At 44.3% G+C, this 12556-nt stretch overlaps 1 protein-coding gene across 1 annotated transcript in view; it reads left to right on the forward strand.

Moving 5' to 3' along the window:
* Positions 1-4959: 4959 nt before the first annotated feature.
* Positions 4960-12556, forward strand: part of ESYT1 (extended synaptotagmin 1) — a 94535-nt gene continuing 86938 nt past the window's right edge. Inside the window, exon 1 of the mRNA XM_075852138.1 lies at positions 4960-5354. Within this exon, the coding sequence (XP_075708253.1) occupies positions 5031-5354 (324 nt within the window). The 5' untranslated portion in view covers positions 4960-5030. The remainder of the gene's footprint in view (positions 5355-12556) is intronic.

Below are 12556 nucleotides of genomic sequence, written 5' to 3' on the forward strand. Positions count from 1 at the left end.
GATGCCGCGATCACTATTGACCACAGCATCAGAGAGCTCTCTGGCCTTAGTGCGAGGTATCCGCTGTAATACACAGCTAACACCCACATCGTATGGAGCAAGCTCAGCTTGTGGGCCCGCTCCATATTTTACCCCTCCGCACCATGACGTATAGTTTGATCATGGAGCGTCAAGGGGTTAAACAGGCTGTTTGTGACCACCAGCTACCACCCACTTACCCAGAGCCATATTTGTTGGTCTCGCTTTGATATTACTAATGCGGAATTGGCGTTAAAGAGCTTGAAAGGGGTTGGATACAGTCCTAGAAGAGCGTGGAGTGTCAAATTACTTTTCATGACAATCGGGGCACTTTCAATTCGTAACAAATTTATTTGAACTGAATCTTATGGACCTGAAATAAATTTCAGTAAATTCACTTATCTCCAGGAACGACCTTTAGGCTGGCTGGCAGGAGAGGAGCCTGTGCCCTTGTTTTCAGCATGGCAGTGGGACAACAGTACGTTGAAACATTAACCCCCTAGGCGCATCACGACGCAACTGTACGTGCTGGTGGCCAGTGTCTTAGCGCACGAGGACGTACAGTTGCTGCGCAGTTCCTGGTGCACACTTTAGACGACATTGTGCACCGGGAGGCCAGCTGTCCCCGACAGTTGACACTCCACTGTTGCCGATCATCGGCTCATTTCTGCAATTAACCCCTTAAATGCGGCCATCGATTGCAATCGCCACATTTTAGGGGTTTCTAGCGTATCAGCAGACCTCACAATAAAATCGTTAGGTTTGCCGATGGCTAGCATGGCGACCGGAGGCCAAACAATGGCCTCCGTGTCTGCCATGTACGGAAGCCTATCAGGACGAGCCTCCTGATAGGAAGTCACTGTGTCGTTCCCGATGCACACTGTCGGTGACAGCTGACATTCCACTGTTGCCGATCAGCGGCTCATCGCTGCTGATTTTGTCAATTAGCCCCTAAATGTGGCAATCTATTGCGATCGCCGCATTTAGGGGGTTTGTAGCACATCAGCAGCCCCCCATGCAATTGTGGGGGTTGCTGATGCTTGTGATGGCATCCGGAGGCCTCCGGCTGGTCCTCCTAGACTTGGGGTATGTGCACACACAAACGCAAAAACGTCTGAAAATGCGGAGCTGTTTTCAAGGGAAAACCGCTCCTGATTTTCAGTCTTTTTTAAACCACTCGCGTTTTTGAGCTGCTTTTCAAGTCTATAAAAAACGGCCCAAGAAGTGACCAGCACTTCTTTATCGCGGCCGTTTTTTTAGGCGACCGTTTCAAAACGGCCGCGTAAAAAAACGGCCCGTCGGAACAGAACGTCGTTTTTCACAATGAAATCAATGGGCAGATGTTTGGAGGCGTTCTGCCTCCGATTATTCGTCGTTTACGGCCTGAAAATAAGCCGTGTGAACATACCCTTACTGTATGAGTCACACTTACGTAGGTAATGTAATGTATCCCAGCAGCGATCAGAGCTGCAAGTCTAAGTGTCCCCTAGTGGGACAAGCAAAAAAAAAAAAAAGTTTAAAAATGTTTTACAAAAGTGTAAAAATAAAATATTTTTTTTTCCTATAAGTCTCATTATTATAAACCGTACACATATTTGGTATCACCGCATTCGTGATGACCCAAACTATAAAATAATGTTATTTTTCCCGCACGGTGAACACCGCAAAAAAAAATTACAAATAAAATTAAAAACAATGCCAGAATCAATTTTTTGGTCACCACCCCTCCCAAAATATAGAATAAAAAGTGATCAAAAAGCCGCATGTACCCCAAAATAGTACAAGTAAAAACTACAACTCGTCCCGAAAAAAACAAGTCTTTACACCGCTTTTTCGACTGAAAAATAAAAAAAAAGTTATGGCTTTCAGAATATGGTGACACAGAAAATGTATTCTTTTATAAACAAGTGATTTTATTGTACAAACGCTGCAAAACATAAAAAAAACTATATACATATGGTAACGCCGTACTGACCCGGAGAATAAAAGTAAAACTGTAATTTTTCACGCATAATGAACGCCGTAAGAAATAAAGAATTTAAAACGCCAGAATCTGTTTTTTGGTCACCTTAGCACGAAATAAAATGTAATAAAAAGTGATCAAAAAGTTGTATGTACAAAAAATGGTACCAATAAAAACTACAGCTCGTCCCGCCAAAAATAAGCCCTCACACCGCTCTATCGTCCAAAAAATTAAAAGTTACGGCTCTAAGAAGGTGTCATCGTAATCATATTGACCCGCAGAATAAAGTTAAGTTGTAGTTTTTACCGTACGGTGAAAGCGGTAAAAACGAAACCCAAAAAACAAATGGAGGAATCACATTTTTTTCCAATTTCACCCCGCAAAGAATTTTATTTTCTGTTTCCCAGTACATTATATGGTACTTTAAATGGTGTTAATAGAAACTACATCTCTTCCCGGAAAAAATAAGCCCTCATACCGCTCTATTGATTGAAAAATAAAAAAAGTTATGGCGTTTGGAGTGCAGGGAGTGAAAAACTAAAATGGAAAAGCAAAAAAGGATCAGTCCTGCAAAGGTTAATTAATTTCTATTAAAAAAAAAAATTACCACATGTGGGGTAATGTCATACTCGGGAGAGATCGCGTTACAAATTTTAGGCGGCTTTTTCTCCTTTATCCCTTGTGAAAATGAAAAAATTCAACATTTTAGTGGACAAAAGTGTTGATATTCATTTTTACGGCCTAATTTCACTAAATTCTGCAAAAAACCTGTGGGGTCAAAATGCTCACTATACCCCTAGAAAAATTCCTTGAGGGGTGGTTTCTCAAATGGGGTCACTTTTGTGGGGTTTCCCCTGTGTTGGTCCCTCCAGGACATTGCAAAGGAGACATGGCACTAAGAACCAATCCAGCAAAATCTGCGCTCCAAAATCCAAATGGCGCTCCTTCCCGTCTGAGCCCTGCTGTGTGTCCAAACAGAAGTTTATTACCACATATGGGGTATTTCCGTAATCGGGAGAAGATGCTTTACAAATGTTTAGGTGCATTTTCTTCTTTATTCCTTGTAAATATTACAAACTTCTGTTTTTTTCAGAAAAAAAAGTAGATTTTAATTTTCACAGACTAACTCCAATAAATATAGCAAAATACCTGTGGGGTCAAAATGCTGACTATACCCCTAGATAAATTCCTTGAGGTGTGTAGTTTCCAAAATGGGGTCACTTTTGGGGAGTTTCCACTGTTTTGGCACCACAAGACAAGATCTCTTCAAACCTGACATGGTGCCTAAAATATATTCTAAAAATAAAACAAAACAGGCCCCAAAATCCTCTAGGTGCTCCTTTGCTTCGGAGGCCTGTGTTTCAGTCCATTATCACACTAGGGCCACATTTGGGATAATTCTAAAAACTGCAGAATCTGGGCAATAAATATTGTGTTGCATTTCTCTTGTAAAACCTTCTGTGTTACAGAAAAAAAATTGTATTACAAACGAATTTCGGCCAAAAAAAAAAAAAGAAATCTGTAAATTTCCCCTCTACTTTGCTTTATTTCCTGTGAAACGCCTAAAGGGTTAAGAAACTTTCTGAATGCTGTTTTGAATACTTTTGAGGGGTGATTTATTGGGGGATTCTAATATATAAGGACCTCAAAACCACTTCAGAACTGAACTGACCCCTGTAAAAATTGCGTTTTTAAATTTTCTTGAAAATAGGTGAGAAATTGCTGCTAAAGTTCTAAGCCTTGTAACGTCCTAGAAAAATAAAAGGACGTTAATAAAATGATGAAAACAAAGTAGAGATCTGGGAAATTTTAACTAGTAACTATTTTGTGTGGTATTACTAGCAGATCCATTTACATTTAGAAAAATGCACATTTTCTCTAAATTTTGGTGTTTTTCACTAATAAATATTGAATTTATAGACCAAATTTTCCCACTATCATAAAGTACAATATGTCACGAGAAAACAGTCTCAGAATCGCTTGGATAGGTAAAAGCATTCCGGAGTTATTACCACATAAAGTGACACGTCATATTTGAAAAAAATAGTCTGTGGCCAAAACAGGCTGCGTCCTAAAGGGGTTAATACCGCGCCGGAAGAAAAAAAGAGAAACAAACATAAAAAAGGTAAAGTCAGCCTGATGTGCCAGCAGTTGGGATGGCCTCCTGCTGGCACTAAGCTAGGACTGACTAGAATAGAGAAAAAAGATAGGAGGGAACCTCCAGCTCACCTTCAGGACTGAAGGACTGACTAGCTCAGTGCCTGTAGGTGGGGTATATACACTGTAGGAGGGGCCAAACACTTATTTTTAGCGTTACGCCTCCTTGTGGCAACAGCATATACCCCCCAATGTGACGAACCATAAAAGTAGTGCGCATATTCCAGTGGTAAAGTGGCAACCCTAGCCTGGCATTTACCTGGACCTTGTGTGGCCCCCTCTCAAATGTTATGCTATTATACAGAAAGTGGTAGAACCGGTCACCCGCCATTATTACTATTTTGTATAACAATGGGGTTTTTTTTATCCTCCCGGCCTTGCTCTCGTCTATTTCTTCAGTATTCGGTCCTCATATCGCCCACTCCTATAAAGTCCCTATCACTCACTTCCCGCCTAAAAGAACGCCCCCTTCCCCCCTCTACATCCTAGCAACGTCTCCAGCTGCTCTCCTACGCACGCATGCGCTGATGAGCTCACCACGGCCGCGGCAATATCCCTCTGCACCAAAAATGTATCAAAAGCGATTGGTCTCCCATTTTTAGGCACAGCTGTAGAAATTAGGCGCCGATGTAAAGTGCCCTCTTTTTTATACAGGAGTCCATTCGGCCGAGCCTGTCTCGTAGACCAAACCTTCACTCACATATCACTGGAACTCGGCCCGCCAGTCTTTATTGACACCACCTCCCCCCTGCAGCTGCCGCCTCAGACACCGCCCTTCTATAATTCATTCAATTGAGATCGTGACTCCTCCCCATGTGTTCACGTGACTAGATGCCACGCCCCCACAAACATCTCTGCGTGTAACGGGGATGTGGTATCTGGTAGGCAGGGTATGAGGGGCGGACAGTCCGTCCATGTACAGCAGCATCACCGCACTGAGCTCATCATGCCCGATGCGCAGCACGTCCCGGGCTCTGAACTGGTGTCTATTCTGTGGTCTGTGGGGCAGAAGCTGCTGCTGTTGCTGCCCGTGTACCTGTGTGGATACCTGGGGCTCAGTATAGTATTTGTCATACTAGGATTGGTGGCATTTTTGTGCTGGAGAAGTACAAGGAACAACAAATGGAGCAGTTTTAAGTTAGCCTGCGAGTCCCTGGAGAATGAAGAACGAATCACTGCTCGCACCGTATTCAAGAGTAAAGAGCTGCCATCCTGGGTAAGTCACTCATCTGTGGCCCCATCATCTGTGGCCCCTCTCCTTTCCTTTCCTCTTTTAGTTTCAACTTGGTCCATCATGGCACGATACTATAGGTTGGGGCTATATGGAGGCGTCATCGCCCATTCAGATGGGGTGATGGCACATTGTGACATGAAACTTCACGTGTACTGATTATGGTGGTATGGTACTAAATTTATTCGGTCTATCCCGTCCAAATCGCCCGGTACCGCTTTTCAGATTTTCTCCTATTATGCAAAGTCTTATCTCGTCTGAACGGAAGAAAATCCAGCGCTGATGAAGTAGACGCAAGTCTTCCTCTGTCTAGAAGCATTCTGGCTTAGGGCCCATTCACACCAATGAATCTCGCACAGCACACGGACCCATTGATTTCAATGGGGCTCTTCACACATGCATGAGTTTTTACGCAGCGTGTCCGGTGAGTGAAACTTACTGTCCTTTATTGGTGCTTTTTCACATCCGCGCGCTGTCCGTGTTTTACGCATCAATTACATAGAAAAATAAGTGCTTGCGCGTGCGTGATTAACACATGGCGCTCGCAAAGCACACTGATGCATAACGCCATGCACACGGACAGATTATACGCACGTTTTTTTACGCTCGTGGGAATGTAGCCTTACTCATGAGAGAGCCAATCAAGGGCTGGCAGAAATAATTTCATTGCATTTGATGTGCGGTGATCAATATCTGCTCATCGGACGTAGACGCACAAGTCTCTGCTCCCAGTACCAGTCTGTTCAGCCGGTCACCGCTGCTAGGATCGGCAGCTGGTAAAGTGGTTGTCTCATCAGGACGACCCCTGTCCATGTGCATTACATGGATCTCCATTCATTTGAATGGCCGCAATTTAAATGGAATTTCTGACTGCTATAAACCGGGTGGGGAGTGTAACGTAACTACTGCGTACCGGTGGGGTCGATCATACAAGTCGATTCACCAAGAAGTCAATGTTATAATGGCCCTACCGCCACAATCGAAGGTGTTATGGAAGCGGCCCCTTCATGTTCAAGTACTCCAGGCTCTGCTCACTGAACACCGCCAGCTTCTCCCGCAGTGATGGCTCTAGCGATCTGATTGGACGCTCTTCTGAGGGTGCTCACCGTGTATATAGCGCTTTAAGCCGTTTTGTCTCGTTACTGCTTACAAATTCACTTTAATCCTACACTTCCCACGCAGCTGGCCAAAGCTTTCCCCCGTGAATACAGCTGACCGCCAGGGGTGAAAGAAGCCGGTCCTGCAGTTATCAGCTGAGCCCTGCGCCAAATTTTTTGTTAAAAGGGGTTATCTTCATGGGGCAACATAGGTGAATTCACGCCCTGCATAATTGCTGCAGATTAGATTTTGTAATGAAAATCTGCAGCAAATTACAGTACAATGTATGGGGTTTTAAAATCCCCCATCTAATTGTAGCAGAAAATTCCAGAGCCGTAGAAGTAAATGGGAGCTACGGAATGAGCGTAGCACCGCAAGCTACGGTGTTTCCGAAACGTTGTTACAGAAACCACAGCTCTCTGTGCTACGCGGTTTCCGTACCTCCCATTTACTTATATGGGGGTCAGGGAAACCATGCAGCTCAGCCATTTTTGCTGTTTCCTTAATCCTGGCCACTTTGCTAGGCGTGTATGGGGGCCCCTGTTCTCGAGAGAGGTGCAGGTTCCAGAGCATGTCCTGGATATGCCATAAATGTCTAAATCTGCCCGTATCCATTACATGTTTGTTGGCAGATGGTTGACTGTAGGATTTTATGATGATCTAAGTTAGATTCAGAAGAACCATGCGGGGTCTGGTGTTCTGGACAACACAGGTCCCATTATGTCTGCCATAAAGCAAACACAAATGTTGTGATGGAACTCCGGCAAATTGCCCTTAATAACCCCTTAAGGACACGGCCAATTTTGGCCTTGAGGACAGAGCAATTTTTTTACATTTTTACTCTTTGCATCCCGACGCTCATAACTCTTTTATTTTTTGTACGACATAGTTGTATGAGACTTTGTTTTTTGCGGGACAAGTTGTACTTTATGTAGGTACCATTTTTTGGTACAAATACATTATCGTTTAATTTCTATACATTTTTATTTTGTCGAAAATGCAAAAAAAAAAGCAGTTCCGCTGCAGTTAATATATATTTTTTTTTACACCATACACCGATCATCATAAATAATGTTTTACATTTGTTGTACAGGTTGTTACGGTCGTGGCGATACCAAATATGTCTATATTTCATGTTTTGGGATATTTTAAAAAGTTTATTATAAAAAAAAGTGTTTCTGTGTATTTTTTCACTTTTTATTTATTTATCATTAATTTTTTTTACATTCATTTAACTTTTTTTTTTTTAATCCCATAACGGGATTTATCATTTTTATTTTGATTTTGTAACTGCAATTTACTGGCATAGAACTATATGCCAGTACATTAGCCTGTTACTGATTGTACACAGGCAGTTGTTAGGGCACAGCTCAGCAGAGGCGTAGCTAGGTTCTCCTGCACCCGGGGCAAAGATTCAGATTGGCGCCCCCCCCCGCCAATTTATTTCCCAACATCTCCTTCCCCCTCGCCATGTATTATTACCCTACCAATCAATGAGATGTAATTTTTTTTCACAATTTTTCTAATGTAACGAGTATAAAAGCATTTCTACATTTTACAAGCGATGTAGTTCTATAATGTAATTAACATAAAAATAAATTAAAAGAAAATAAATTAAAGCGGCCACACACAGCCCTCTGTAGATAGCGCCACACAGCCCCTCTCTTGTAGATAGTGCCACACGCAGTCCCCTGTAGATAGTGCCACACACAGCCCCCCTTGTAGATAGTGCCACACACAGCCCGCCTCCCCCCTAGTAGATAGCGGCACACTCCCCCCCCCCCCCTCCCCCCTTGTAGATAGTGCCACACACAGCCGGCCTTGTAGATAGTGCCACACACAGCCGGCTTCCCCCTTGTAGATAGTGCCACACACAGCCCGCTGCCCCTTTGTAAATAGCGCCACACTCCCCCCCCCCCACCCCCTTTTAAATTGTGCCACATTCTCCCCCCTTTTAAATAGCGCCACACTCCCACCCCTTGTACTTAGCGCCACACTGTGAACAGACCGGTGAGCGGTAGCCTACCGCTACCACTCTCCGCTCTGCCTGGTGTGACTTAACGGAAGAGCCGAGGAGGTCATGCGGCGGAGTTTCTTCTGACTAGGGTCGGTGACAGCCAGGGCCGGCCTTAGGTTGGATGGCGCCCTGTGCGGGACTCTCTATTGCCGCCCCCTACACAAACCAAAAATGAACCACATATATAGACACGCTGGAACATATATACTGTACATACATAAAGATTGATATTTAGACATACAGGCAAATATACATACACACATCTGGAATACATACATACAGGTAAATATATAGACGTACAGACACATATACACACACACCGGCAGATAAATACACAGGAACATATACAAATACATAAAAGGCACAAATATACAAGTACAAAGACATTCACAAACAGACCCATATATACGCACACAGGCACATATGTACACAGTACAGATAATATAGTAGATGTTACCTGCAGTCCTATGTAAGACCACAGATAATGTAGATGTTACCTGCAGTCCTATGTAACACCACAGATAACACAGTTAACTCTCTAAATACAGATAGTAGTGTTACCTTCAGTCCTATGTAACACCACAGATAACAGTGATAACTCTCTGATTACAGATAATGTAGTAGCTGTTGCCTGCAGTCCTATGTAACACCACAGATAACACATTGTAGCAGAGCTGAGATTGTAATTTAGCACAATGTGTTATCTGTGGTGTTACATAGGACTGCAGGCAACAGCTACTACATTATCTGTACTGTGTAGCAGAGCTGAGATTGTAATTTAGAACACAGTACAGATAATGTGGTAGATGTTACCTGCAGTCCTATGTAACACCACAGATAACAGAGATAACTCTCTGAGTACAGATAATGTAGTAGATGTAAGAGACAGGCACAGACGCACAGACACTCACCATGTCTCCTTGCTGACAGGTCAGGACGGGCTGTGGGCGGAGCTTCCTCCTCTGCTTCTCGGCAGAGCACAGAGTAGATGCAGGGAGGCTGCAGCACGGGAGTGGACCTGCCCCTGACCTGAGTCACCTGACCTCATGTCACTGACGTGAGGTCAGGTGACTGGACTGGTCCACTCCCTGGCCGTCAGACTCCAGTCAGAGTGCCGTAATGTCCTGGCTCTTCCTAAGCTGCTGCAGGTGTCCGACATACGGGGCGCCTATCAGCAGCGATCAGCTGCTCTTCAGCGCCCCCCCTTCCCTACCCTCTGGGTTGCGCCTGAGGCACATGCCCCGCCTGCCCCCCCTAGCCACGCCCCTGACCTCAGTATGCCCTAACAGGAAATATGTTCAGACAGCCCTGGGGTCCTTCAATGGACCCTGGGCTGTCTGGCCATACGAGTTGTGGGCTTTGATCGCGTCAGTTATTTTCTGTGACGCGATCAATGTGTAGTCCCCCCTCTTTGAATGCCGCGATCAGCTTTTATCGCAGAGTTCAAAGGGTTAACGGCGGACTGAAGATGTTTCTCTCCTCTCCGCTGTCAGAGCGGGGCCGTGGCTGTGTATTACAGCCGTTGCCCCGCTCTCGATCGCGCGCGCACAGACGGCTGTCACACAAGACGAGTATGCTCGTCCTAATGTGCGAAGTGCTCACCGCTCAGGACGAGCATACTCGTCCTGTGTCGGCAACCAGTTAAAGCAACCATGAATACTGCGCTGTGCCTACTAATTCCTGAGAATTCCGAAAATGTCCAGACATTTGTCTGTAAATTGAAATATAATTGCAAGACAATGGTCCTAACAACAACAAAAAAGTCCTACATCTGAATGTCTGAGGTAAAACAAGATTTTTAAATAGCCCAGTTGGCTGAGCTATTCCGTAAAAAAAACAGAAGCCTTACGAAACGGAGACAAACTGAAACTATTAGCAACGGAAACATTACCATTGAAATCAATGCTAATGCTAACGGAAAGTTATGGTTTCAGTTTGCCTTTCCATTGATGGGTTCTTCTGAATTAGAGGTTTGACGTAACCCATCAATGGAAACCGAACGCTGATGTCAGGACACCCTAATCTAATAGGCGCTCTGATGCTGATAACTACAGCGTACATTTTTTTCCCAAAAAACTTTTTTATTTACAAAGTTATGAGCATGTTTCTAAATATGCTAATGTGTCTATACTTGCCAAATGGGAGGTGACTCTTTCTTTTCACTCTGGGCGGTGTAATGTTTTCTGTATGACGCTGTCCAATCAGCATACAGTTCTCCTCTTCCCTGCCCAGCAACACCGTGTGATCATATAATATACAGCTTCCATTCCCGACTGTGTATTCAACTGGTGATATCTCTGGTTGTTTCACAGCTAGAACTGCAATCCTATTGCCATATGAAAGATTAGAATGTCATCATTCATATGTCACTAGAACCACAGCCGGAGAAATGTCTGTTTGAAGTGACCCCCCTTCTCTCCTGCCTCAGTCTCTCACACTGTGTGAAGCAGCTTCATGCTGATAGGACAGGGTCAGAGGCTGTGGGGGGGGCTCCACCTCAAGAGAATCACTGGTGTTGACCCCCACTTGTTTATAGCCTCATTTGCATATTTAGAAAAAACTCATTACTTTTAGGCTAAGTTCAAATGGGACTGATACGCTGTGTAAAAGAACGCAGCGTGTAAGGTCTGTGCGACGCAGGGAATTCGGGCAAAAAAGTTCACCAAACCGTTTTTCGTCCGGAATGTCTGCTGAGGAAAACTGCAGCACTTACTGGCCTGCTAGCAGGCGGCCTCCTGGGATGACATTTTATCCCAGGAGACAGCAGCAGCCTGTGATTGGCTGCAAAGGCGGTCATGTGGGATGAAACGTCATCCCAGGAGGCCGTGCTGAGGGAAGGAACACGGACTTCTGTGTAAGTATGAGATTATTGTTTTTTCGGAATTGTGTTCATTGCGGTGGGATCGCTGCGAACCCGCTGCAAAAACGCAATAACTGCTGTTTGTTGCGGTATTTCCCTTTCCATTGAATTCATTGGGGAAACCCCACAACAAATAAGCAGAGTTTGCGCAAATACAATTGACCTGCTGCGGAATAAAATTCTGCACCGCAGGTTCATTTCTGAGCAGTTAATTCGCTCAGTATTTATACAGCGCGTGGGTGGGAGTTGTTTTATCTCATCCACTTTCCTGCGACTGTATTTGCTGCATATTTTCCGCAAGGAATTCCGTTGCAGGAAAACCGCAGTATTTGAGCAAGATGTGAACTGACACTTAAAATAACAAACTTTTTGGGACACAATTTTTACTATTATCCGTGTGACCGCATCTATTAGATTAGCTAGGAGATAGGGCATTACTAAACTAGTGACAGAAAGCAGGAAATTAAAAGGAGATGCTGCAGAATAACCTGAAATGAGCAGTACATATTAAAAAATATTTTTTTTGTTTTTTTGTTATAACAAGTGTTTTGCAACCAGGAGTGTACAGAGCCCTGGGGTTCTGTGGAAGACCGCGCAAGCAAGAGGTGTCACATTTACAGCAGGAATTGCAGGCTGATCTATTAGCATACTCAAAAATACTCAGCGTGGCGGCAGGCAAAGCAGATCTTGGCCAGAACCTAGCACTGGAACATTACCTTTCTCCACACCAGGCTTCTCCTAGTTATGAGAAGGAGTGAGGGTGATAAGGAGTTGCCCCGTGGTAAGAAGTAGAGAATCGCTCTCCTATAGCCAGAATTGACGTTCAGGGGCCTGCAGGCACACAATGGTCTCCAGTAAAGGCTTGTATACATGTTGCATACTGATGATTGATCAATTAGAAAATTGTCCAATGCAAATACACAAAATGACCACACACACCCCCCCAGTTTCCCGTGGACTAGTGTCATAACTAGATCACAGTGACCTATATATACACACTTGCCGGTATCCCATGGTCTGGTGTCATAACTAGGTCACAGTGACATATACACACTTGCCAGTATCACACAGTGTCATAGCTAGGTCGGTGACACACACACACACACACACACACACACACACACACACACACACACACACACACACACACACACACTTGCCAGTATCCCATGGTATCATAGCTAGGTCAGTGACACACACACACACACACAC

The sequence above is a fragment of the Rhinoderma darwinii genome, chromosome 2 (assembly GCF_050947455.1).
Source record: "Rhinoderma darwinii isolate aRhiDar2 chromosome 2, aRhiDar2.hap1, whole genome shotgun sequence".
NCBI lineage: Eukaryota > Metazoa > Chordata > Amphibia > Anura > Rhinodermatidae > Rhinoderma > Rhinoderma darwinii.